This window comes from Vipera ursinii, assembly GCF_947247035.1.
Source record: "Vipera ursinii genome assembly, chromosome: 1".
NCBI classification, from domain to species: Eukaryota; Metazoa; Chordata; class Lepidosauria; order Squamata; family Viperidae; genus Vipera; species Vipera ursinii.
Window position 1 is genome coordinate 156,879,436 of NC_139512.1, and position 27,789 is coordinate 156,907,224.

Below are 27,789 nucleotides of genomic sequence, written 5' to 3' on the forward strand. Positions count from 1 at the left end.
TACCTTCATCCCGGGTTTATTCGGATGTTCCACCTCTGGCTATGGGGGGTGAACTATTACCCCCCGTAGATAGGGCTCGCAACTTGGGAGTCCTCCTAGATTCACGGCTCACCTTGGAAGACCATATAGGAGCTGTGACTAGGGGGGCCTTCGCCCAGGTTTGCCTGGTGCGCCAGTTGCGGCCCTATCTTAGCCGGGATGATTTGTGCACGGTCACTCATGCGCTCGTGTCCTCTCGTCTGGACTACTGCAACGCTCTCTACATGGGGCTGCCCTTGAGGACCACCCGGAAGCTCCAACTGGTACAGAATGCAGCCGCGAGAGTTGTGTTGGGAGTCTCCCGATACTCCCACGTTACACCGCTGCTCCGTGAGCTGCATTGGTTGCCAGTTGTCTTCCGGGTGAGATTCAAGGTACTGGTAACAGTGTTTAAAGCCCTTCATGGCATGGGGCCGGAGTACCTTAGGGAACATCTGCTGCCGGCATCAAGCTCCCTGCGCCCTGTGCGTTCCCACAGAGAGGGCCTCCTCAGGGTGCCACCGATCAGAGAATGTCGATTGGTGGCCCCCAGGGGGAGATCCTTCTCTGTGGGCGCTCCGGAGCTGTGGAACCAGCTACCGGTAGAGCTCCGGATGGCGCCCGATCTTCGCTCCTTTCGTCGCGATCTCAAGACGTTTCTGTTTGTTCAAGCCGGCCTAGCCTGATGGGGATTGGTGGGGTTTTTTTTTTTAATTTTGTGTTTTAATTTTAACTTGGTGTTTTAGAATTTTATTCCAACTGTTTTAATATGGGCAATTATTTAATCTTGTCTTAACGTTTGTATTTAGTATTTTATTCTGCCCTGTGAACCGCCCTGAGTCCTCAGGGAGAAGGGCGGTATACAAATATTATTAAATTAAATTAAAAATTAAAATTAAAAGGGAGGGGAAAACAGATTAGCTGTGCAGGTTATATATGAGACAGATTACGACTTACTTATCAATTAAGAAGTGTAATGTATCAAAAACTCAGAGGGTTTGTTGAAAACGTCTGAGATTGCTTGAAACCTTTTGTTGTATGTGAGTTCAGAAACCTCTTGCTCAATGGTGGAGTTAAACTCCCATTTTTTCCAAAACTGTTATGTGTGCAGGCACCGGCATAGCAATAGCCACCAGGGGGTGTTGGCCTGAACGGTTTTGGCAGGAAACCCAGTTTCGGCGGGAAACCTAGGGCCAACCCCATTGGCTGTCCGCTTACCTGGCTAGGTATTTAAGGAGGCCAGGTAACCCTCACTCCTCAGTACGCTACCCCCTTCCAATAAAGAGCTGAACACGTACTCCGGCTGGCGTCTCTTCCTTGCGTTGGACCCACTACACAATAAAAACAGTCACTTTGAGATCTGCTATCAAGTGTTCTGGGAGGTTGAAATGCTCTAAAACTACTTTATTCTTGTTCTGAGTCCTGATGTCAAATATGTGTCCACTAATTCTCATGTTCCTAGTTTGTCCCATTTGTCCTACACAGAACCCAGAGGGTCATTGCTGAAGATGATGGCATACATCACATTAGACGAAGAGCACGTGAAAGCATGTCTGATCTTTTCTATGTACTTATTGGGGCCTGTTATGATACTGTTGATGTGGATGTGGGAGCAAGACATCTAGGTTGCTGCAGGTCTGGCTCCCACCAGGCTCAAGGTTGACTCAGCCTTCCATCCTCCCGAGGTAGGTAAAATGAGGACCCAGATTGTTGGGGGCAATAAGCTGACTTTGTAATAATGCCGCTTGTGTGTGTGTGTGAAAGCCCTAACAAGCAGGCATATACATAGAATGAAGGCTACTGCTAAGCTTGTAAGCCGCCCTGAGTCTTCGGAGAAGGGCGGGATATAAATGTAATAAAAATAAATAAATAAATAAATAAATAAATAAATAAATAAAAAATAAATAAATAAATATTAGCACAATTGTTCTATTGTTTCTTGTTGCTTGTGAGAATCTGTATCGTATTGGATGGTTGACTGTATATATGTATGGGCCTGTCAACTGGTATCTGGGAAAGTGCAGTGAAAGTGCATTTCCCAGTCTGGGCTGTAGTTTATTAATAATGTGTTTCAGTTGTTTGCTCTGTGAGTTGGAGGTGAGGTATCAAAAGGTTCCAGGCAAATCTCAGAAGATCTCAACAAACAAAGTAGGTTTTTAAAACTTCACAATTGTTAATTAATAAAGTTCTGGTAATTTATCTCACATGTAATCTGCATTTGTATAACCAACCTGTATACCCCTCCTTTCATCCCCCAACTCAATAAATAAAATTTATTTCATTCCTGAGGAAAGCAATCATTTGTTATATAATATCCTGATTCCATTTTTACTTAGTTTTGGACAGGGCTGGAGATAAGATTATGGCTAGCACGGACCAGTATTCCAACAGTTATTTGTTACTCACTAGCCATCAGGAATTAAAACAACACTTGTGTGTAAGCATGTAGGTGAGCATTCTGGGGGTGTATGTATGTATGTATGTATGTATGCTTTATCTGTGAGATATGGAGTATGAAATTCCATTTAAGAATTTATGGCTTGCATGAAAGCCATTACATCGTCATTAGATGTAGCCTTCCTTTTTATGTTTAAAGATGCTTTATTTAACATTAAAATACAAATCCTTACATTCTAGCAAAATATATTTTAAAATCCAGTAATTGTTGATATTTGAAGCATCTCTAATGATATAAAAAATCACGCATTCAAATAAACAGCAAATCTCGCCCTGACTGTTCTGCTTATTTAAGTCAGCTGCTGTTTGGATCAACTTCTAGTAGCAGGTGTTGATATTCAGTGAAGTTAATTGTCTCCCTTTTGGTTTTCTCCAATAATGGATCTCTGCATTTAGAAGTCTAGCTTCTTTGGTTGGCCTTTCATCTCAACAATGAATGTTTCTGTGTTAATGAAATCATGTTTTTATCTATCAAACCTTTAAAGACATTTGGAAAACTGTTCAGTGCAGTGATTCCCATCATCGCCGCATTTGCCAACAGTAAATCTATTAACAGTGACCTGTAATTAGGTGCACAGCTTAATGTAAAGAACAAATGGGTGTCCAGGGAACTGTAGAACTAGCCTTGATAGTGAAAAGAATGATCCATTAGGTCTTCCCAGCTATGACTTTGGAAATAGGCTCAATGACAGAAAATAGGTAAAATTTCATAGGTTAAAATATTTCTGGTTCATTATACCCAAAGATCCTATTTCTTTTCTTCCTGTTGAGGAGAACAGTGGAAGCATGAGTATCTATGGATAATTTGGTTTTTTTAAAGTATATTTGCATTCCACCATTCATAGTCATACAGTATATCTAAAACTTAGCTGGTGATGAGGTATTACGTGGATGGAGGCCCTAATTTCATACTTGGAACAACAACAAAATGGTGTCTCTCTGCAGACATTTTTGTGTCCCTATACAGTGTTATCTTGTAGCTTTTACTGCTCATGCCACAATGTTCCATAATTCTCATGTGCTTCCCTTTGATATATGGGAAGTCACAAAGCTTTACTAATTGAAATATCAAAATAAAATAATAAAAAAAAATCTGGTTTTCTCTTGAACCTGTGGAGGTCTATCAAGGAATGGAAGGTTGTAAAGAAGAAGGGCTTGAAAATATACCTCTAGAGAAGGAGAAGTTCTGAAACCAACCACAACACCATGGGCAGGAATTTGACCTCTGATACCCTGCGCTCCTTTCCCTTGGGTGCATGCAACCATGCCCAAAGCCAGACATGTATTGAATACGGTCAAGTTATGAGGAAGAACATTTTACCAGATCGTTACCCTTGACTGGAAATATTATGAAGAAAAGCTTTGGTAGAATTTTCAAAACATAATTTCAGGTAGCAAGGAAGTATAGATTGCTTTTAGTAGCTACATGCCACAGTGAACACTAGCAGAAAGAATAGAGAAATAAGGTTGATATTATAATAGCTATAAGCTTTAATATTATTTAGGTCCTAAAACATTAGTATAAATCTAAAAAAAGCACAATTAATTGTATCAAACCAGGTAGAGAGCAGTTTGGTAAGATGCAGTGCTTTTTTATCATAGAATGCACCGGAACAGAGTTCCGGCACCTTTTTTCGACAGATTTTTCCAAGTTTTAAAAGTAACTTTTGGAAATTTGATGTTTGCTCCACGTGGACTTGAATCACCCTGTCGAACGTAGTAGGTCAGTGGCAAAATGATTAAAATGGTGCATGCGGGCTGCTTGTGTGTCAAGTCCGATGCATGCGTACTTTGTCCATGCTGGTTGTGATAGCACTGCTCGGCTTGTGATTGGTCGTGTGGTTGCACGCTGAGTGCTTACTGCAGGCGGCAAATGTTATGTTTCGTTACACAACTGATGTGTGGGTGTGCGTACAGAAATTGACTATGTGTGAAAGGTAAATAATTTATTTTAAAAAATTATTGGTGAATTGAAAATCTTTTTTTAATTTTTAGTGTAAAAGTGTGACCCCAAATTTAAAAATGAAAAAAAATACTAATTACTTTTCAACCACCGGTCCTGCTAAAGAACTGAATATATAATTTTTTAAATTAAAGATTAATAAGATGTGAGTTCCAGCAGCATTTTTCTTACAAAAAAAGCACTGGTAAGATGTAATCATACAAAACTACAAGCAATCAGAAGTGACAATAACATTATTTGTCACTGCTGTTAGTTATGTAGGATTTAATTTATTTTACACACAGGAAAAAAAGCTATATGACAAGTGAGGAACTTTCTTAAGAAAAATATTTAGCATTGCCACTGTGCAGAAGGAAAAGGGCTTAGAAGAGAAAAAAAAAGCAAACTCAAGTCCTAATTGTTCAGTTTCAAAGATCAAGTTTGGTATTACCTTATGTATTTCAGGTATGGTTTCTATGGGTACCAGGGCCTGGTTCTATCCTTAATTTCTGGTTGAAATTGAATTTTTTCCTGTGGGTCTTGCTCCACTGGCTCTCAGAGGCCATTATAAATCAAACTGGTTAACAAAAGGTAATGGAAAACTCCAATCCTCAGGACTATCTTTTGGAAAAGCCTCTGCCCATTAAGGTTTGAAACATATCCAGGAAATTGATTTTTAATTAGTTTAAGCTTGGCATCCAATCCTACAGTTTGTGGGTTCTTCCTAATGGGCATGGGCCATTGTCTTACCTCTCTTCAACTGTAATTTGGAAATTTCATCAGGCTTTTGCCTTGACCAGATTGGATGTACTACCCTCTGAAGTTCTGGGGAGGACGTATAAAAACAGCCCATTTTTTCAGCAGTATTTTGCCTATGTGCAGATGACTCTGTGGACTGCCTAAGCCAGATGCTCTTTTGTTGCTTTCTCTCTAAGGAGTCAATACAAAAATATCAATATAATCACATGACACCCTCCCCCAAAATAATATTTATGAAAGTTTAGGAAACTTTGTTCATAATAAATACATGGAGGTGTAGGACTGAAAAGGAAATTCATCAGATCTCAGGTGCAAAAGTTTAGTTGGACACCAGGTGGCAGCAAAGCATTTGACTGTTTCCTCTGCCTTTGCTGCCATCTAATGGTAATACAGAATGTGCAGATCAGATTTTGTAATCCCAATTAGAAGTAAGGAATTTCTGCCATCATTTGTGAAAACCATCGTTAGATTATAGGTGTGCCTAAAAACATGCTGCAACTTTAAGAAATTAAATTATTAAAGCATAAGTGACTCTTAAAGAACTGGCTCCTTTTTTGTAAGTCCACACAAAAGCCTGAATAAATCAGGTTACGTCAGGGGTGTCAAACTCAATTTCATTGAGGGCCACATCAGCATTGCGGTTGCCCTCAAGGGGCCAGGTGGGTATGGCCAGGGTGGGCGTGGCTAGAGTGCGTATGGCCTATTGGGTGGGCATGGCCAGCTCTACATCGTTCGCATCAAGGGTGCCTATGGGGACCTGGGCAGGAGTGGGACAGATCTGAGGGTCTCTGGCAGAAGGAGGGTCTCTGGGCCAGGGCCAAGGCAGTGGGGGCCGTTCCCTCACTGTTTCCAGGATGGCTTTGCGGGCCACATGAAACCACTTTGCGGGCCGGATCCAGCCCCCGGGCCTTGTGTTTGACATGTCTGGGTTACGTCAATTAACAAGAGCAAAGGCTTTGTTCATGCAAAGCCTGGCACATCAAGTAAGATGGAGGGGGGTAACCCTCCTGGTACTCCTTGCAATCACTTGGTCATGCCTGTGACCTTTTAGTTGGCTCTTTCTGAACACACGTCTATTGCTATCCCGCTGGATCTTCCCTACTTCTGGGTGCCCTTCCACTGTATATAGAGTCTGTCAGTTATATTTGGGGCATAGACTTGGAGCTCTTCCAGAACACCACTAGTATATAAGTCTGGCACTGTTTCTGAAGATTGCTAGAGTTGTGCTCCAGCTGACAGCCTCTCTGTGTATTGATGCTCTGTTATGGTGGCCCAGGTAAGCTGAAAAATGGCTAATGTGACTATTTAAAATAATCTTATTGCTGCTCCACTATACATTAACAAGAACAATTGCTGGTTTTCCCCATTGTAGGTGATGTTTGGGAGACAAAGCCAGGGAATCCAAAGAGCATTTTTCTTAATTTAACACCAACTGTCTTAAGGACAGCACCACTTGTTGGCATTGTTCCTATGGCAGATTAGAACTTGGCTGCTGGTGCAGGGCAATTTGTATTGCCATACTTTTCTATGGGCTCAGGAGTGAAGGATGGCACATTAGCATAACCACGAGAGTGAGTCCAATGTGGCCTGTACAGGTTAGGCTATTCTGATTGCTCACCAAGAAAGAAAGCTATTTGTCTACAGAGGATTTCTAAGGCAGCAGGGGTGGGTGGGCATTGTAGTTTTATTCTCACCAAGGATCATATGGCCAAAACAACCAATGGACTTTTGCTCTATAAAGTTTCTGATTATCTCCTGAAGACTTCGTTAGTATGCATAGTTAGTTGTTTTCCTAACCAATTATTGGACTTGTGCAGAATTTTTAAAGCAGATGCAAGTAGCTATTGCCTCAATTCATCTTTGCAGATGGGATTTGTGTATCTTGCATCTGAGGCTCTGATGCAGGTGGCGATAGAACCTATTTAATGGAACATGAGCCTAAGCATTAATGTCACTGAATATAACCCATCACATTGCTTCCTAATAGTAAATGTGATAAATGATGCATATCCGGCAAGTATTTTGGATTTTCCCTGCTCATTTTGAACCAGTACTGTATGAAAAGAGAAAAGTAATAATACATTTGGCTCAGATAACATGACAATCTGCAGAAAATGAGATAGCAGAAATGGTTTTCAGATAGATGCAGATGAAAGTGAGTCATTCATTATAGAGCTATTATTTCTTAGCTGTGTTTTGCTCAGTTTTGAGCAACACATGCACATATCCCAGATACAGGCATAGGGAGAAATTGAAAAATCAGCTCTTCTTCTTTTTTCATTTCTATTGCTCTAATTTATTAGGCACACATAACTTTATTGTTGTTGTTGTTTACATTATTTTCAACAAACATACTCAGAATTCAGTGCAAGATATACATAACAGACTTTTCTGTGAGGGGAGTAGCTCTGAAAGTGTTTTAGCCATATTTGTGGCTAGTTTCATCTTTTCTGTTTGCGTGAATGATCATCTGGAAGAAACCTTTGCCTTTAGAAATGGTGTAGGAAGAATTCTTTCATCAGAATAAGTAAATATGTGGAGCCCAGTTGTTCAGCCACAATCCCAAACCCTTGTCTAAACTTCCTTAGATTGTTTGAAGAACATGGATGACCAAGACAAGCAATTTCATTTATCAGATAATAGCAGGAACAGTCCATGGGTATCTTCCACGTTGAAAACATCTGGGAACAATTCTTTCTGGATAACATCAACAACAGATTTTAGTATTAAACAATTGGTTTGACTGTTTTAACTATTCATACAAAGTTCCTGCATATTTTTCAGGAATCCCCCTCCAACGCTGTTCCAACCAGAAAACTGGTCCAGAGGATTCAACCACTTTATTTCTCAGTAAGTAATACCACTTTTTGTGTTGAAAGGCTAATTTTAAAGGCATTATGAACTGATCTGTGGAAAAATTTGGTAATGAATATACGTGTAGGGAAACAAAAGCTACTGTTTTCAAATTGTATTACATTTGAAAAAAGTATTGTGACTATTGATAGACACAGATCTTAACTATAAATTTATTGTTATTTGTATTTATTTGATTGCATATTTATTTTATTGCAACATATTATTTATATCTGACTTTTGATTCAGGAACTCAAGATGATATATGGATTTTTTTCTTTTTTCCCTTCATATAGCAACAATCCTATAAGTGGGGGTTGAGCTGAGAGAGATTAACTAGGCCAGGGATAGGCAACCTTGGCTCTTTTATGACTCGTGGACTTCAGGCTGGCTCAGGAATTCTGGAAGTTGAAGTCCACGAGTCATAAAAGAGCCAAGGTTACCTACCCCTGAACTAGGCCAGCATCTCATTTGGGCAGTTTCTGTGGATGAAGGTTTGATTATCTTGGGTTTTTCTGCATCTAAATTCATGATCTTACTTACTATATCACAATGCCTCTTTTCTTCCCACCAAATGGAATCACCCATCCTAATTCTGCTTTGCTAACTTACGACCAAGGATGATTGGAACTTTATCACCAATAAAGTTCGCAATTTGCCCATTTCACACAGCACCTTAAAATCTGCTTGCTGCATGTGTGAGTTTCCTTCAGATGATTCTGATGGTTCAGGGGATTCTGACTCATTCATGATCGTAGAGACATGGATGAGAGTAACTCTCCAAGTACATTTAGTGAGCTTTACATTGGCAGCAGGGATTTGACTCCAGCTCATATTTTTCCCACTAGAATGCAGTAAATGAACTAGACTGGGGAGAGACATTATCTTATTTTAATTTTTCAACAATGTGAATAAATATTAACTTACATTGCTAAACATCAAGTAACAGACTGGGTTCATACAAATTATCAGCTGGTTGATTGAACAGGTCATAATGCCCAGTTCACACAGAAGCATATAAGATAAACCATGGATTGAAAATCATAGTGACTGAGTTCATACTCAATCTAAGTTAGAACCAAATGATTAAGTGGAACAAAACCTATAAGCTTTATGAATCTTAAAAATGTCTGCTGAACAATATAATCAATTTTCCTGCTCTTGATTGTTGAAACTGGCCATTTTTTTTATTTACAATCTAAAGAACCATATATGATACAATCAATTGAGTTGTACACCTTAAAAAAACTTAAAGCCATGTATGGGTATGTGTTTATGTTCTGATACCTTTACAGATTAAATTTTAAAAAATGCAAGTACCCTATTCGGTGGTCTAAATCTGATATCCGTGGGATTGATTTCTGTGGAGGGGAAGGAATCCAGAATGTTACCCTGAGGCTTCAAGCTCTCCTCTGGGATCTGAAAAAAAATTATTTGAAGAATCCTGCTGATAGTACTATGATGATCAATCATGGTAGAGCATTTCAGAATTATTCAGACTATTTTAGCATTTAGGTTCTCTGAAGAAAATGTTTAAGATGAAACACAACTGTTTAGGTTGTCAATCATTGTTTATAGATGGTTTGGTTTACACTTAAAATTTCACATCTTAAAAAGAAAATGCCATAAAAACGAAGTCTACACAGCTTTAAACTGTCCAACCATTAGTGATAATTGGCTCATTTATATGCATTAGATACGCATTTGTCAGTGTCTGACTTGTGACAGCTTTGCTTTGATAAATTAAAAGCAGTGATTGTAACAAGTCCATTTGCCTCTTTCTTACCCATATATTAGGACCTTGCCTGATTTTTCTGTCATCCTTCTGATGAGTAGTTGACTTTTCAATAATTCCATTATCTACCTTCTTCTTGAGGCTGAATATCATTTGCATAAGAAGCTTATCTTGAACCAGTTATGGTCCCAACGTATGTAGTTACATAGTTACAATTTTTGGGACAAATGTTATTTCTGCCTCTGATTCAAATCAAATGATTTTTCTCCCCAAATTATTTTAGGAACACTCATTCAGACAAGTGCAGTGATCCAAATGGCAATTTTCTTTTCCTTATACCTAAGCCCTTTTTTATACAGTGAAACAGGTTGATGTACTTGAATTGATCTACGTGTAATTATAGAATATAAGTCTGACCAGCAGCTTGTTTTAAATAGTGGCCATTGGATCAGACTGGAGGATAGCAGAAGCCTCAAAACTCAGAAGGAAATGCTTTTTTTCCATTGTGGGTGATGAAGTTTCATCCCAGAAACCAAACAGGAAGTATCTAAAGGACAGATCTAGGCTTCCAGATTCTCTGCTATTTAACTAGAATTTTGCATGACTGATGGAAGCTTCCGATTAAGGGTATTACGAGGCAGTGATGGGGGAAGAAATGTTGCTGCTGATTTTTTTCTCGTTGCATAGCTTTGGAACATTCATAAATTCGGCTTGGCAAAAGTATATGGGATAGAAATTTACTTCTATACACTTGTCTGGTCTGCCGAAAAATATTTCACTGTCAATGATATTGTATCCCACCTGCCTCCCCGTCCTCACCTCGTTCATCCAAAGTCATTGTGCAGAGTAGCCAAGTAGCCACTCAAGTTGTTTAAGGAGCTGACACAGTTAGGCTCACTTGTGCTTCTCTTGCTTCCTGGCAATAAAAATACAACAGTTACCAATTAAAATACAAATGGACCATAGTCCATTCATGATTCCCAAGCCTAGTTGCCTAGCTAGCTACAGCAGTGTAGCAGAGTTTTATGAATGTGCAATGGATATGTCATCTTGAATATTTTTAAGACTACATGACATAAATTTAAATAATATTTTAGGACAGTAGGTATGATCCAAGTGATCGCATACCAGAGTAAGTTCCCATTTATAATATTTCAGGTTTCGAAATACAAAAGGCTAGTTTTGTTAATTTACGTCTTGAATTTGATCTCATGTTTTGGACTCTTTAGATAGAGGATCAGTATTCTAGTCAATTCTAGTTAAGCTGTACACAATAGAAAGACGGTTAATCATCAAGCTGTTTGGAGTGCTTTTCAAATGTTGTGCATTTTTTAAAAGTTCAGAACTTATCAAAGGAAGTGGGCTTTTCAGAATGTCTTTTTTTAAAAACTGAAATGCCACCTCCTAATTTTCCATCATTTAACTCCTCCCCAAGAGTATAAGAAAGGGAATATGGTACAGAGGATTCAGGACTGGGGAGAAATCCTATTCAGTCATGGAAGTCCATCAAGTGATTTTGGACTGGTTGCTCTATCTCAGTCTAGCCAACCTCACAAGATTATTGTGAGAATAAAAGGGGAGAGAAAAGAGTAGAAAATCGTGTATCCTGTCACCAGTTCCTGAATGAAAAGCAGGTTGTAATTGTAATAAATAAGTGGAATAATAAATAAATTTTCTTAACAAGCATGAAATTTTATTATTACTCATGCCTTAGTCATACAGCAATTGCATCTCTTCAGTTTCTATTGGATAAATCCCTCCTCAGCCCAAGTTTTATCTGAAACACAAATTCAAAATAACCCCAAAGGGAGAGACACTTCTAAACCTGTAATAGCATATGAGATTCAGCGATGTCTTTATAATTTCTATTATCCTGTTATTAACATTTAATTTATATTTTGCTGGCATTTTGAAGCAGGAGGAAATTGTAATGAATATAATACCACCATCTTAAACCAAAGACTTTTATTATAGATACATTAAATGTGTAGATATTTATTTATTAAGTAAACATCTTGTCTCATGATAGTCCTTCAGAAAAATATAAAGTTTTTATTACTAATGTAGTTTTTTATTACTACTGTGATGGCTGATAGTAAATTCATATGGCATCTACAATGCACATATTCACTTTTTTGGGTCCAAACTATTGTAAAAATATTATTGTTTTTGTTATGTTGGTTGCACAAACATCCAGATATTTAGACTGGATTTGGCATTTTTGTCCACCTAATGAATCCTTCCCAAGGATCTGTGATAGGCAGATATTGTTGTATGGAGTTAAAGGCATTGTCGTAGGACAGGGGGTCTTCAAACTTAGCCCTTTTATGACTTGTGGACTTCATCTCCCAGAATTCCTCAGCCAGACTGGCTGAGGAATCCTGGGAGATGAAGTCCACAAGTCATAAAAGGGCCAAGTTTGAAGACCCCTGTAGGAGGATGAAAGCTGTTCCAAATAATGCTGCCTTTTGCAATTGACTGGTGACAATTTTGTCAATGCCATTGGTGTTCCAGTGGTGCTCCAGATGTTTTGAGATTCCACCCAAGGAGCTTATTATTACTGGTACAGTTGTTCTATTTCTATTTGAGGGTCTTTGTATTTTGTGATCTTCTCCAGTTCTTTGTCTTTATTCTGCTGTCTCCAGGTACTGGTATATCCACTATCCAGACTCTTTTGGCTTTCTTATCAACAATTGTTAAGTCTGAGGTGTTATATGACAGATGCTTGTTTGTTTGAATTTAACGTCCCAGAACACTTCAGTTTTTTCATTTTCTATTATTTTGTCAATTTTGTGATCCCACCAATTTCCAGTGCACCATTGTTGCTATTTTGTCATGCCGGTATTTGTATGTCAGTCTTAATAATAGTATAATTATTGTCATCATTGTCTTTTAATTTAATATTCTGATTTCCTGTCATCCTGTGTGTTATCACAATGTATTCCACAACCACCAAAATTTCCCTTTCAATGTCTGTGTTCATTTCCCATCACCCCAATATTTCATGGGCACATTTTCATTAAATAGGTAATATTTATTATTTCATTTACGTTTAGCTTTCTCTGAAAGATCAAGTCTGTACAAATCACCCATTTTATAACTACAACCATAGACAGAGTAGCTAAGTTAGACTAAGAGATTGTTACTGACCCAGAGTTGCATAGCAAGCTCCATGACTGAATAGTGATATTACACAACATGAGAGCATGAGTGAGGGCACAAAACTTACTCAAGATGAAGGGAGATTGCCACAGGGCTTAGATTGGCAATCTAAGGCCTAACAGGCATTATGTATATGTAGGGGTGTGGGTCTATACATATGTGTATATAGCATGGTTAGGTATGTGTCATGTATGTGTTCCACTTTGAGAGCAGGCAACTAAATTTCATTTTTGATGTGTGCCGTTGTGCCCACAGTAAAAAAATGACAATAAAGATTATCTTATCTTATGCTAAGGTCACTGGATAAAGGCATTAAAAAATTTGGGCCTCAGTTTATGTTCAGCTGTTACTGACATCTGAAAGCAGCAGAATTTGTACATTTAGGAAAATTGCAAAATTGTTGACCATAAAATTCTGCCATAATTAATAATAATAATAATAATAATAATAATAATAATAATAATAATAATAATAAATAACAACAACAACAACAATCAGAATAGAGCTGGAAGGGACCTTGGAGGTCATCTAGTCCAGCCCCCTGCTCAAGCAGAAATCCATTTCAGACAAGTGGCTGTCCAGTCTTTTAAAAACCTAGAGTGATGAAGCATCCACAATGTCTGAATTCTGCTAGTTAATTGTCCTAACTATTAGGAAGTTTCTCCTTAATTCCAGGTTGCTTCTCTCCTTGATTAGTTTCCATCTGTTGTTTCTTGTCTTTTCAATTTCCTTGCTTCAGTTTATTTTTTGGAGATGTCAAGGAGTTAATTAATGCAGGATTAACATGTAGAGTTTCTTTTCAAGTTAATATTGTATGCAGTTTGTTCCCCCCCCCCCTCTTTTTTGCCTGATGTAGATGCATTCATCATGCAAAAAAGCATATTTAATTCATTTCAAATAGAATTCTTTATTGGCCAAGTGTGATAATTCTTGTATTTTATTCTTAACTCTGCTTAATTTTTGAAATGTTGACCTTAATCTTAGTATTATTTATTGAGAGGTAGCATTCAGGCCAAGTTACTCATCAGAAGTAGCACTGGAGCTAATGAGACAGTTACGATCGTTTACTTAAGTCCCATTAATTAGGATTTGGTCTAAATGCTACCTCCAACTGTTTGCTTAGAAAGAAGGGCAATAATTTTAATGCATCACAGTATGTTCCAATAAAGTATTGCTCATATAATTCTGATAATATAATATGGCATTTTACTGAAAAATGTTTTGCCTTATAGGCAGAACGTGTTAAAATAAATTCAGAACATAAAATTGTGAGTCAGACATTTATCACAGTAGCACTGCATGTGTTTTAAGAATTATTATTTGCCCATGTAGTAATGTCCACTTAATCAGTTTAGATGTTTTGCTCTGTTGATTCTCTTGTTGCTAGTAATGCCTCTATACATTCCTGGATATTATTTGTGATTTACTTTAAATTGAATATATGAATTGTGTGCTTATAGGTGTAATCCTTAAATGTAATATAATTACTGTAAAATGGGCACCTGCAGCTGGAGTTAGAAGACAATGGAGAGAAAGTTTATAGTTCCTTGTCTTGGAATAAGAATAATAAAACTTTTATACAAAGTGAAGAATTATAGTTACTGGCAGCTGTGTGACACAGATTTAACTCCAAGATGTTCCTATGGCACACAGTATGTGGCTTCAGAGTGGGGGAGGTGTTTCAGATTTGCTACAGGTTTGTTTACTGGACTTATTATTGGCTCCTTGAAAAAGCTGCATCTTTTCCTGGTCTCACATAGTAGGGGTGCACCCATGAAAATACACATTGAATTCTGCAGGTGTTAAAAAGGTAATAAATTGGTGCAAGTATCTTTTACTACCCTATTATTGCCTTTTTATTGTCTCCTGAAATCAAATAGTTCTTTTAAGTGTTGCCACTGTTAAACAAAGTGTAGTGCACATGCCCGTGCTATAAGTGAAGAACCTTCCCTGCATGTATTACTTGAAACACTGCAGGGACAAGATGCAGCTCCTTTGACCAATCCCTACGGGTTGACTAAGGATGTCCTGGGAACTCAATAGGCTGCATCCCACCTGAAACAATTGTAAGGAGAAACCTACTCTTAGGCTCTGACATGATGTATTTGAAAGAATAGGGTTACTTAAGACCAGGGGTCTTCAAACTTGGCCCTTTTATGACTTGTGGACTTCAACTCCCAGAATTCCACAGCTAGAGCTGTGAGAAGTGTGCTGGAGACAAGCTAAAGGAAATGAAAGCAACATCTCTGGAACAGAGCATAAGAAAAGATGACCCAGGGCATATTGTTGCTGTGGTGAGCTGCAAATAGGGAAATGCCCGCAGGATTAAAAAGAGAGAGAGAGAGATGTGAGTAAAGATTGAGCTCAGAGGTGTCAGTGAACATTTTCTTCTTTCCAGGTATTGAACAAGAAAGTCAATCAAAGTAACAGAAATTATTCTACGAAGGTTGCATGATTGACTAAGGTTTTATTGCTATAGATGTAGAGAAACTCAAATTCTTTTACAATTTAAAAAACTATCAGTAAAACCTCTATAATCACCCCAATGATCCAAGCAGAATTGAAATTAATGTGATTTGATTCAAGTAGACAGATCAATGTAGACATAAATGGATCTTGCCTATGACTAAAAAACAAAGGAAATGATTGCTACAGGAAAAGCTGGCAATATTTTTCCTCAATTTGTTAATTTGCTTTTTTTTAAAAAAAGTCATACAGCAATTTGGTTACATTCATTTGAAGCAGGTGAACAGATGTGAAGGAACCAGCACCTTATTGGATCTGCACACTAGGCCATGTAGTTCCAGGGTATGACTAGCTTATGTGAATCATGCAAGGCAGAGGCAGGAAGCAGCCATCTTAGGCAGTTGCTTACGTATGAGGCAAAATGTAAAAAAGAAGCCCCAGGCGGTTGCTTACGTGTGAGGCAAAATGAAAAAAAGAAGCCATTAATCCTGTAGAGGAGTTTTTCAAAACATGACTTTGTTAGTTCTTAGGCTGTTTTGCTTTTCCCTTCTAAACCTTCAAGCAGTGAAGATAGCCACAAAATGTCTTCAATGGAAGCATTTCTGAAAACAATGGCAGATGTTAAAATGGCTGTGTTAGATCTCCTCTGTTAGAGAAATGGATTGAATAGAATGTCTCTGAGGCGACAGTGTGAAAATATACAGCTGCTATGCACTCACAAGTCTCTCAGCAACTGTTCAGATTCCATGCCAATTTCTACTTGTCTCCCCAGCTTTTAAATAGAAGCTGAGGAAGATACGGGAAGAACTTGGAAAGGGCTTAGTGATGTTGGAGACAGTGCTAGGATATTATTTTGCTTGTATAGGGAGGAGAAAACAATTCAATACAAGCCATCAGTGTTTGGATTTGCCTCAAGGAAGCAGCTCAGTGGCTCAGCTCCCTTGTCTGGAGAATCTTTGGTGGTCTACAAAGTGCTTAATGGAGGGGAAAATTAACATCTGTGTTGTAGCTGATTTGCCCAAATGCATCTGCCTGCTGCTGATTAGACTGCTATTGTTCTTACAGCTTGTGTAGACTACAGGAATGGGTTCTCCATGGGACTGGCTTCGAAGGCTTGGGGGGGGGGGAATTGGAGAAAAAATTATTAAGACTAAAAAAAATGGTTAGGTTACTAATTAGAAACATACCTCTTCAATCCCAAATCAAGCATATAGGTCTAAAAAGAATTCAAAGGACTAATTCTTACATTTAAAGCCCTGAAAAATTAGGTATTGAATTACCACTTTATCTCCTTATATTTGAACCTGTATTAAGATAACCCAAAGCCCTTCCTCTCTCCCTCCTTTCCTGTCTCTTTCTGTCACTTTCTTTTCTTTTCTCTTCTGTCTTTCCTTCTTTCCTTCCTTCTTTTTCTTTCTTTCTTTCTTTCTTCTTGCTCTCTAGTCCCTAGATATGAAACAAATGATAGCAGATGGAAATAGTTTTTTTCCCTCCTAGCTATGGAATACCTTTCTCTGGTAAATTTGACTGGTGCTTTCATAATCTTTTTATATCACTTGAGATGCCCCCTTTCTTTCACTCAGGCATTTAGACTTTCTAGACTTTCTACTCTGGAACAATTTTTGAAGTTCTTGAGCTGAAGAACTCTGTGATACAGTATTTATGATAAATCAAGCCAACAAGATAATATTTTGCTTCACACCTAACCCACAGATGCCAGAGTAGAGCAGCATCTAATAGGATACCTGGCCTTTCCTTCACATTACAATAAAGGAAAACCTTTCAGTTTGATGTTAATGTCAGCTATCGAGATTGGATAATGGCTAAACTAGCATTTCTCATATGCTATTAAACCCAGTTGCTACCTCTCCAAATTGTGGGATGTAGAGTCCAACACATCAGGAGGCTGCTGCCTCCAGTCACTTAACACCATTCTCCATGGTCATTTTGGCTTAGGATACACTTGACACCAGTTTGCTATGTCTGACTGGTGCTTTCCAAAACACTTGACAAGTTTTTTAGGCACTCCTTTCAGATACTGTTTTAGTGGTCTTTTGAAAGGGGACTAATCTTGTGTTATAGAGCAGGGCTTTTCAACCGGTGGTAAGCATACCACCTGTGGTGCTTTGCCACGTGGCAGGTGGAACGTGACCGTCCTAGAGAAGTGTAGCGGGGAGGGGAATGAGCCGAAGTGACCCAAGCCTGAGGGAGAGGCAGCTGCAGCTGCAGGACTATCTGGGCTCTGCAGAAGCCCCAGGAGCCTGCAGGGCTCCAGCTGATTGCTCCAGTTGATTGGCACTTCGGGAAGCAGCTTGGAGCTGGAGGTGAACTGAAGAAAAGGGGGTGGGGAGGAGAGGAGGTGGTTTGGGTGGGAAAGGGGAAAAATGACAACAGGGAAAGGTTTAATCCTTTTAAACAAATGTAGTTAGTTTTACCCTCTTCAACTGTCTATGGCTTTTAAGTTTTCTTTGAAAGTAAACAGGTTTAATTTAAAGCTAAAGCTTTTTGCAATTGTCAGAGCCTTTCAGTCTTTGATTGCAACATTGTGACATGTGACACACCTGAGACAGCTTAAAGAGACAAAAAACTCAGAGTTTATGTGTTTCTTTATTTTGTGAGCCTTTTTTTGCTTTGCACTTGATTCCTGTGTCTTTAAGGGTACGGGGAAGGGATTGGGGGTGTGCGCATTCTTATTACACTGTGGAAAGAGCTCAGAAGGGAGAGAGGAAGAAGGGCCGACCAGCAACTTTAAACCTGTGGACTTCAACTCCCATAATTCCTCAACCAGCCATGATGGCTGAGGAATTTTGGGAGTTGAAGTCCACAAGTCTCAAAAGTGGCAAGTTTGAAGACCCCTGAGCTAGCTGGTAGCTAACTAATAAACATGGATAAATTCATCATACCTTTGCCAGTGCAAAGGGAAAAGTGATTCAGCAAAGGAACAGCCACCAAAGAAATTAAAACTGGTACTTTCTCACCCCCCTTTTATTCTACAGTTTGTAATATTTTATTATATTATAGAATAAAATACAAAAATACAAAAGCAAGTAGTAGGACACAGTGGGGAGGAAAAAGTGAGGGGGAGAAGGGAAAAAGAACAAACTTCCTCTGTTGCAGTAGAAGGAAGCATTAACATTGAATCTCAACTTTTTACTTTCCCATAATATTATAAACTAGCCATTTCTATAACAACAAATGAATCTAATCGGTAAAACCCAAAATTCCCCCCTCCTTTTTTTTTAGTCATCAAGTTTTTGACACCTTGCTAAGCACTGGTGCTACCCAAATATTGGCGTGTGCTAAAAGTAGTACAATCTGTGAAAAGGTTGAAAAGCCCTGTTATAGAGGAGAGAAGATCAAGTTGAATAGGGAAAGGGAACGGGTTCTGCCACCTGTACGTTACTGGTTCCAGGAAACATTTTCCCCTCCTCCTGTTGAGAAAGGGTTTTGTGTAGCCATAATTTTTATTATTTTTAGTATCCAGCGTGCATTTTATTTACTTGCCTTTGGTTATAGCATCATTGAGAGATAAAGCTCACTCATTACTGATCATTCCATCCTTTGCCCCTCCTCTGAGAATGTTAACTAACCAACAGGTCATAGCCAAAGAATAGGGGTGCAAGGACCCATAATGCTTCCCCCCACAAAAAACTTTCCTCTATGCCTGTGGCTTGTTAAATCAGACTATTTTTTAAGAATGAGCCTAGCACTCTTTTGAAAGAATACTAAACCTGTATGGGTATTGCTTGCTTAGCAACCACTCGTTCAGCAACTTTTTGAAGTTATGAGGGAGCTAACGACTTATGGACAGTCTTTGAACTTGTGGCTGTTGCTAGTGTCCCCATGGTCATGAGATTGCGATTTGTGACCTTCACAGCTGGCCTTAGACAAGTGAAGTCAATGGTGAAGCTGGCAGGAAGTTACAAGTTACAGTCATGTGACATTGCACTTAATGGTCTGATTTGCGCAAAGATTTGCAGCTGGAACTGATGTAAGTTGGCACAGTCATGTGACATTTCATTTAATGACCACACAGTTGCTGGTCCCAACTGTGATCAATGAGGGCTTCCTATATCACCAGAGCAACTGGGTCACAGGTATGGAGGAGGGACATGAGGTGCCATAAGGTGGAGTTTTCCCAACACATTGGATTACAAATTTAGGGCTAGCACCACTCCTCAGGATTCTTACCAAAGCAGAATAGGGTTCAGCTGCTGGGGCAGCAGACTTAATGCTGGCATACTTTTCTAGCAATTGAAGACTGTTGGACTTCACTTGTGGATTGGGCAGTCACCTATCTGTGCCCCCCCTTTCCATTCAATCAGGTCCAATTCTTGGACAGTGCCTGGACAGGTTCCTGCCATTTTCTTGGCAAGGGTTTTCAGAAATGATTTGCCCTAGCTTCCTTCCTTCCTAGGACTGAGAGACTGGCCCAAGGTCACCCAGCTGGCTTTGTGTCTAAGGCACACCTACAACTCATAGTCTCCTGATTAAGCTCTGATGCCTTAAATCATTATACCAAACAGGCTCTCAATCGGTGCCTTAGATGAACCCTTCTCAGTTTTAAGAAACAAATGCAAACATGAGCTTAGGACTACAATGCTTTCTGGTTTGTTTACATAGATGGACTGTTTCTGACGAGATAAGCCAACCATTTTTGCTATGGTTGTAACATCTATTTCTGTCCATGTATACATTTGTAAATATTTGTTCACATCTGACCATTGATGAATAGCTTCCCCTTTCAGCCTTCTGATTTGCTAGTTGCAAAATGACAAAATGCAAAATTCTTGGAGGCAGAGCGATACCAACAATGTTATCATCCTGATGCAAGCTGCCCATGAAAATGCTCAGAAGTGGCTCTGAATCAGAGCTTGTGTACCTTGTTCTTGCCTCATAAATGTTTCGTGTTTGCCTGTAATTTTATGGCAGGAATTAGCATGCTAGATTTTGGTAATCTAACAAATGGCAGCAACCTGTTTAATATAGTGATACTAATGAATTCTAGGGATTAATTTTCAGTTTTAAAAGCATAATGGAAGGTGCTTGATTTTAAAATTAGGTAATAGGTTGATTTTCCTCAAGACTAGCATTTATTGAATTTGTTTTTTCCCCAGTATATTTTATTATGTAGAGCAGTATCTCTCAATCCAGTGACATCCAGATGTGAAGGTAAGGAGAGAGTGCTATTAGCCTGTCGTATCATTTCATAATTATTTCTAGAATAAGCAAGAACCTTTGTGATCAGAGCAGCCTGATACATTCTCCCCCAACATGTTTTTATTTCTGTTTTTATTGATTGTTGGGATGAGAGAGATGGTCACAAAAGTTCAATAAATCAGTCAATGGAATATTAATATGAAAATGTGAAGACAGTGTGTAGTTGCTATTGTGGCATTTTAATTGGTTCTAATAAAGAGAATGGTCAATGGTGAACTCTTCTGTAAATAAATCTAATATTTATTGAATTAGTAGCTTAAAATGTAGCTTAGGTGGCCCCCACTCTATTGTGTTTCTTTCCATGATCACTTTCATTGAGTTTAGTGGTATGTTTATTATCAGTGTTGGTATTTTTACATTGAAATAAATCCCATATGTTCAATAGGAAGGCTTTATTTCCCAAGCAAAAAAAAAACCCCAAAGCCCCCCAAGGCATATGCAAAAATATATGTTAAATATTTCCCAATATAGAAGAATGTCCAATTGTTTTGACAGTCCAACTATTGTTTGCAAGAAAAGTGGGTCTTTAAGGATACTTCTGGATCAATAGCTCCTAATGCTATTATCCCATCTTTGAAAGGCAATTTCTAGTTGAAAGGCAATTTTAAGCTATCCTTTCATTCTCTCCTTAACAGACTTTCTGTAAGTGTACAGTAAGAGAAGCAGTATGGAAAAATATAGGAGAATTACAAATAGATGTCATTGAGATCCACTGTAAAATTCTGTGATTAAACCAAGAGGTTGCAGTATAAAATTACTGAGCCCCACCACAAAGATTTTTTCCCACCACAGCAATGGGACATATTGGTGATGATCATATGTTCTACCTAAGTGATTACTGCCCTGAAATATATATGGTTCAGCTCTGATTTTTTTTTCACCCTTAGGAAAAATGCTTTGGGAAAGTCAGCCATATTTTTGTGCCTGCTTCCCACATTTGCAGGCAGGGAAAAAAGTAGGGTAAAAACAGGCAGAAATATTATATATATATCAGAATAAAAGATTTTTGTGGTCTTCAGTTGATGAAGGCAATATCAAATCAGAATGGGAAGTATGGCATATTTTTCCCCCTTTCCATCCATTATTTTCTTGTATTTCCTGATTTGGAGTATTCCTTTTTTGCTTCTTCCGTCTCTTGCAACTTTAGGTGTGTGTTATAGCAACTTAGTCCTTGTATTTATTGAAAAGGAACTTGGCTCGATCAACTTATGAATAGATTTTTCCTGATCTATTACCATCCAGAGAGGAGGAACTTGTAATTACAATGTTACTTGTAATTACAGTGACCAAATTGGAGGGTTCCAGTCTGCAGAAAGCTGAAATAAACAGTCAAATGAAAATAAGTATTTTTTTCATTCAAGAATGAAATAATAATAATAATAATAATAATAATAATAATAATAATAATAATAATAATTTTATTTGTATACCGCCCTTCTCCCGAAGGACTCAGGGCGGTGAACAGGGCAGACATATAAAAATACAAAAATTAAAAAAGGATTAAACAAGATGCCCAAGCTTACTAACAGTAGATTAAAATACAATTAGAACGACAATAAAACCCAAACCCATCACCCATCAGGCCAGGCCGGCTTGTTCGAACAAGTAAGTCTTCAGATCGCATCGGAAGGAGAGAAGGTCGGGGGCCATCCGGAGCTCAACCGGCAAACGATTCCATAAATCCGGGGCGCCCACAGAGAAGGACCTCCCCCTGGGGGCCACCAGATGACATTCTCTGACCGGTGGCACCCTGAGGAGGCCCCTTAATAAAATGGAATGATTAGAAACAATTGGTAGTGGTACAAAGAAACTTTCTATAGTATAAATTTTGCTATTCTCTGGGCTGACAAGGCTCAGGTAATTTGTTTTTGATAAGATTAAAGGTGATTAGAGTAACTGAGAAACAGAAGGTGAAATCCACTATAGGAACAAACTTGAGGTGCACAAAATAAACATTACATACATACAAAGGTATGTCCAAGCTCAACAGGGACATAACTTGGTCAGTTATGTTTGGCAGCACAAAATCCTTGGTGTCTTTTGAAAAAGAAAATAGGTAAAATAGGAGAATGCTGAGATGAGTGATTTAGTCTGATAAGGGTGGTTTTTTTACAATGACATTATAGATCAGAGGTCCCCAACCCCCGGTTCGTGGACCAGTACCAGGCCACGGCATGCCAGCAACTGGTCCGCACAAACAAGCAAAGCCCCATCCGTGGGATGCAGGCAGCATGCAAAACCGTGCACTCTCCAGTGCAGAAAAATCTCTCTCCATGGAACCAGTCCCTGGTGCCCAAAAGGTTGAGGACCCCTGATATAGATTACTGTATATAGCTAGAACCTGGAGAAGGACATTTGTTAGGGAATGAGGGTATATTTCTAAAGTCTTTTTGGATCTGCTGTACAGTATATGAATAGCAATATGAGAACTGTTGTGTAACAATGTGTACTGGATTAGTTAGGCTTTCTTGGACGGGCCATGGAACAGAATGCCTTTGAATATCAATTGAGTTAGAGGAGAAAATATTGCCTTAGATTGCAGTTTTTGTGTGAAAGAAGATTATAGTCTAAATGGATTTTTGATTTGAACAGGACTATTCTTTTGTCCTTAAGTTATTATTCTCTGATGAAATGCCATAAACAGAGAAAAAGTTTGGAAGCATAAGTCTTGATATTCTGCATTTTCCTCAGAAATTCTATTAAGCCCTCCCACATAAATTGTCTTAATGGGGCAAGAGTTTAGACTAGAAGACCGCCAAGGTCCCTTCCAACTCTGTCATTCTGTTATCTTGAGGGTAATACTTTTGGCAAAGATACAGCTACCTTCCTGCAACATATAAGCTACTCCAAACCCAAAGTAGCTTTATGATAGAAATAAGTCCATGTTATGATAAGCAGAGATTGGTGCCCTTGTGCTTTGGTAGGAAACATAGAGCTGCGAGTGACAAATATTGTTTCCAAGCCAAGTTATTTCATGCCACTGAAATGTGCTGCAGAATTCAAGCAGAAAGAAACAGGTTTCCTTTATTTCAGAGTTTCTTAGCCTGTGACAACAAGATGGGCTCCAACAATTTCACTGCAACCAGCCACAATATATAGTCTAGCCCACAGGTTGGAAACCTGCGGCTCCGGAGCCGCATGCGGCTCTTAAAGCCATCTCCTGCGGCTCCCAGTCGCCCGGTGCGCGCGGACCTCTCCAAACGGGCAGTGGTGCGCGTGCACCTCTCCAAACGGAGAGTGGCGCCACCCATTTGGAGAGGTGCGCGCACACCTCTCTGAATGGGCAGTGGCGCCGCCTGTTTGGAAAGCTGTTGCGGCCCAAAGGCAGCAGCTCTGCAAATGGGCCGTGGCAGCTTTTCAAAAGGGCGGCGCCACTGCCCGTTCTGAGAGTAGTGCGCACAGCTCTCCAAACTTTTGGAGAGGTGCGCGCACACTTCCGCCCAAACGGGCAGCGGCACCACCCGTTTGCATACCTGCCGAGCTGCTGCGACCCATTTGCAGAGCTGCCGCCTTCCTCCGAAGGCAGTAACTCTGCAAACGGGCCACAGCAGCTTTCCAAACTGGCGGCAGCAGGTCTGCAAACGGGAGGCGCCACCGCCCATTCGGGCGGAGGTGCACACGCACCTCTCCAAAGGTTTGGAGAGCTGCGTGTGCACCTCTCGGAATGGGCGGTGGTGCCGCCCATTTAGAAAGCTGCTGCGGCCCATTTGCAGAGCTGCCGCCTTCCTCTTCCGCTTTCGAAACCGGTGGTGGCACGTTTACAAAGGGGTGGTGCTGCCACCCATTTGGGCGGAGGTGCGCATGCACCTCTACAAAGATTTGGAGAGTTGCGTGCGCACCTCTCCAAACGGGCGGCAGTTTGGAGGTCCCGGGGGCAGCTCCGGCGGCACCTGGGCTGAAGGTGGCGCCGCAACCCAGCGCCCATCACCAGGGAGACCCATCACCACGCAGGTGCCTCCCATTTTGCGCATATGCAAAACATTTTGTTTTTTTGTGCATACATGTGCATGGATGCATGCGCGCACACATTTTGCGGCTCCCAATTGTGTGTGTGTGTGATGGAACCAGTTTGCAGTGGCTCTTTTGCTTTTTCCTGTTGCCGACCCCTGGTCTAGCCCCTAGGTGGCAGCCAATAGGTTTGAACCCACTCTTGTCGCCTGGGGCTAGCCAAATGCTGGACAGGAGACAGCTAGTCTGAGTTACTGGAGAGCTGTTAGCTGCTCCAGCAACGTACGTGGTGTATCACCACAAGCCCAGTACATAACACCAAGTATTTTATTTATTATTAGAAAAAAAATTATGCAGCTGCCCAGCTTGCATATTACAACTCTGAGCAGCTTCCAGTAAGCCAAAAAATAAACAAAAAGTTCCCTGAAATAACCCTTAATTCCTGGCCCATCCAAAAGAATCTTAGAAGTAACAGTAATAAGTAAGCTAACTGAGCTGTTAGCCATCAATTATGAATTCTAATATGTGGTTCTTAAGTGGTTAGTTCTAGTGGGAGGACTATGTTCAAATCATTGGCAAAAGGGATGGTTTTCTGTGCTTTTTACTGGGATATGTATCCAACCTAGAACTGGTTTAATATTAATCTCTATGGAAACAGACAGTAGAGGAATACAGGAACACGCGGAAGGGACTTGGAGCTTGTCTCCTCTAAGGAAGAGGCAGTCCCGCAAACAACATATGCACTTAATGAAGGCATTTGGAACTGCTGGGCACATCTGAACTTTCAAGAACATGTCATGGAGGTTCTCAGACTAGTCGTGCGTGTGCAGGAATTCTTCATATGTGCACTTACTGGGGCAATTCTGACTAAGCTCAGTGGTTCTGTGTAAAGGTAGTTTGGCTCCAGAGTATGTTGCTGTTTTGCTGAATCTCATTGTAATCACAGTTTTATATTCCTGATGTTCATGATAACAGCAAAGTAGTTTCCTTAAATTAAAATAATCCAATGTTTTCTTTTTTTCTTTTTCTTTCTTTTCTTTTTAAGTCCAACATATTTTGAGACAAAGGGGCGGAGCCTAACTTTTAACCAGATAACTAATAGCCAGTGTATATAAACGCTAGAGAGCATATAATGAAAATTGTCCTGCACTATGCCACATCAAAATGTTGGTGATCTATCAGTGGGAAAATGTCCTGGAACTATGTTCCTTGAAATCTAATGATCTCTATTCAGGGACTTGGTTTGCTTATTTTTTGCTTTTTATATTGGGGTTATTCAGTTATGCGGCTGCTAGTTAATAAACCATTTCACCATGCAAGTTGTGGCAGCTAGTTATAATATTCATTTTCTTGCATGACTAACAAGCATGAGGAAGCTTCTTGTCCCTTTTTAGAAACAAGGATTCCATCATTTTAAAATGAGCAATCTCGGGTCTGTACAAAAACTGGTTATTTAATGGGAATTGGAAAGGTGGGCTACTAGTTTTGTATTCAGGTAAAAAAGGTAAAGGAGTCCCTGCAGATTTTATTCCACTAGTTATCAACTATATTCAGGAGACAAGTGTAGGAGATGACCAGGCTGAGCCTGAGGGATGAGTAAAACGCGTCATAAGTCATGAGTTCCTTCACATCTGGAAGAGATCTAAGTCCAGCCCACCTTTAATGCCTTTCTTATCTCCCTCTCATTTCCCTTAACAGTCAGTTTGCCAGATTCTTATAGAGAGCTTAAGCTTGCAATAAATCTTTATACTCATTTGAACTGCCTGAATCTCCTGATTTCCCAGACGCTTGACAGCAAGACAACTACAGAATAGGGACAATTAATCATAATGGCAATAACCACTCTGTTGTGTTGTGGGTTCTGAAGAGCAGGGAAGATGCCAGGCAGGTGAGTACAGAAGAATCATAGCTTTATTGTAGTGAGACTGGACTGTACTGAGTGTCAAGCCCCGTGGGCTTGACATTGTGAGGGGTGTCCAGGGAAGGCCGTGCAAACCACCCGCCCACGCAGCCCCATCGTTGTTCTCACCTGGGACCAGCAGCCGGCTGAACGCCAGATGCCACGGCCAGCCGCACAGGAGCCGCAGCCATTTCCCCGATGAGCAGCTGCTCCAGGGCCTTCGGGCGCGCCTGCGTCGACGGGACTACCGAAAGGACCCGCAGGCAGTCAGGAGGGCAGCCACCGGGCCTTCGGTGTCTTCCAGCTGCCTGTTCCTTGGCATAGACGCCGGGTGGGCCAGGATTCAGTCCAGATAACAGACTGTCGTGAGGCCTGCAGGAGGGCGTTGCCAGAGGAGCTATGGCACCTCCGCGCTGAGTGGTGGAGGGAAGCATGTTAGGAGGGCTGGGGAGCAGGACAGGTGTGTTAGGGACATACACTTACCTGATGCTCAGCAAGAAGTCATTGTGGGAGCTCAGGTGCAGGGAGACGGGAAACGCGTGAGGAGACGGGAAGAGGGTGGGATTTATCCAGAGCCAGGCGGATGCTGGTTTGCATGGGGAAGGGTGGGGCTAATTACCCACACTGTATTAAAGACGCGTTGGGGCGGCTAGCTCCCAATGCTGACTTTGTAGATACTTGGAGTTTTCGTGAGTTAAGAAATCCTCATTGTCGACTGTACCATGTTTTGTCATCTGATTCAGCGTGGACGGCTTTGACACTGAGGCTTTGGGGTAACGTTGCACAATATATGTAGTCCACATGCTCTGAACAACCAATCATATTGAACCCATTATTCCCGCCACGTTAACTGCTGCCAGGACTGGAGACATCCTGTCTGGGTTGCCGGAGAACCGTTAGTTCTCCAGCAGCACACGTGATTAAACCCCCCAAAGCTCGGTACATAACATCCCTCCCCCTTTTAAGAACAAATAATATAACCCTTACAAGTTTAAAGAATTCAGTTCACTCCCAACTGCCAATATATAAGTGAATGTTTGACCCCATTCAAGGTAGTAGATTCATAACGCGACCTTCTCGGACGTGTTATGCACAACTGCATGCAATGAGACTAATGACAGTTCTGCTGTTCTGCCAGTAGTGTTACAGTACCTAAGAGTACCTTAAGATAGCTACAAAAAAATTAAAGAACATCTCGATGAAAAGACTCGCCCTCTGTTAATCCCTTTTCAGTATGCAATGCATCACAACTCTTGTGTTGATTAACAAAAGAATCAAAAAAATATCTTAAATGAGCAGGCATGCCTAAGAACTGGTAATCATTTTACA

At 40.1% G+C, this 27,789-nt stretch overlaps 1 protein-coding gene across 1 annotated transcript in view; it reads left to right on the forward strand.

Moving 5' to 3' along the window:
- Window positions 1-27,789, forward strand: part of MYO3B (myosin IIIB) — a gene marked incomplete at both ends in the record, with an annotated part of 400,700 nt that overhangs the window by 195,655 nt on the left and 177,256 nt on the right. Inside the window, one exon of the mRNA XM_083368004.1 lies at window positions 7,961-8,026. Within this exon, the coding sequence (XP_083224130.1) occupies window positions 7,961-8,026 (66 nt within the window). The remainder of the gene's footprint in view (window positions 1-7,960; window positions 8,027-27,789) is intronic.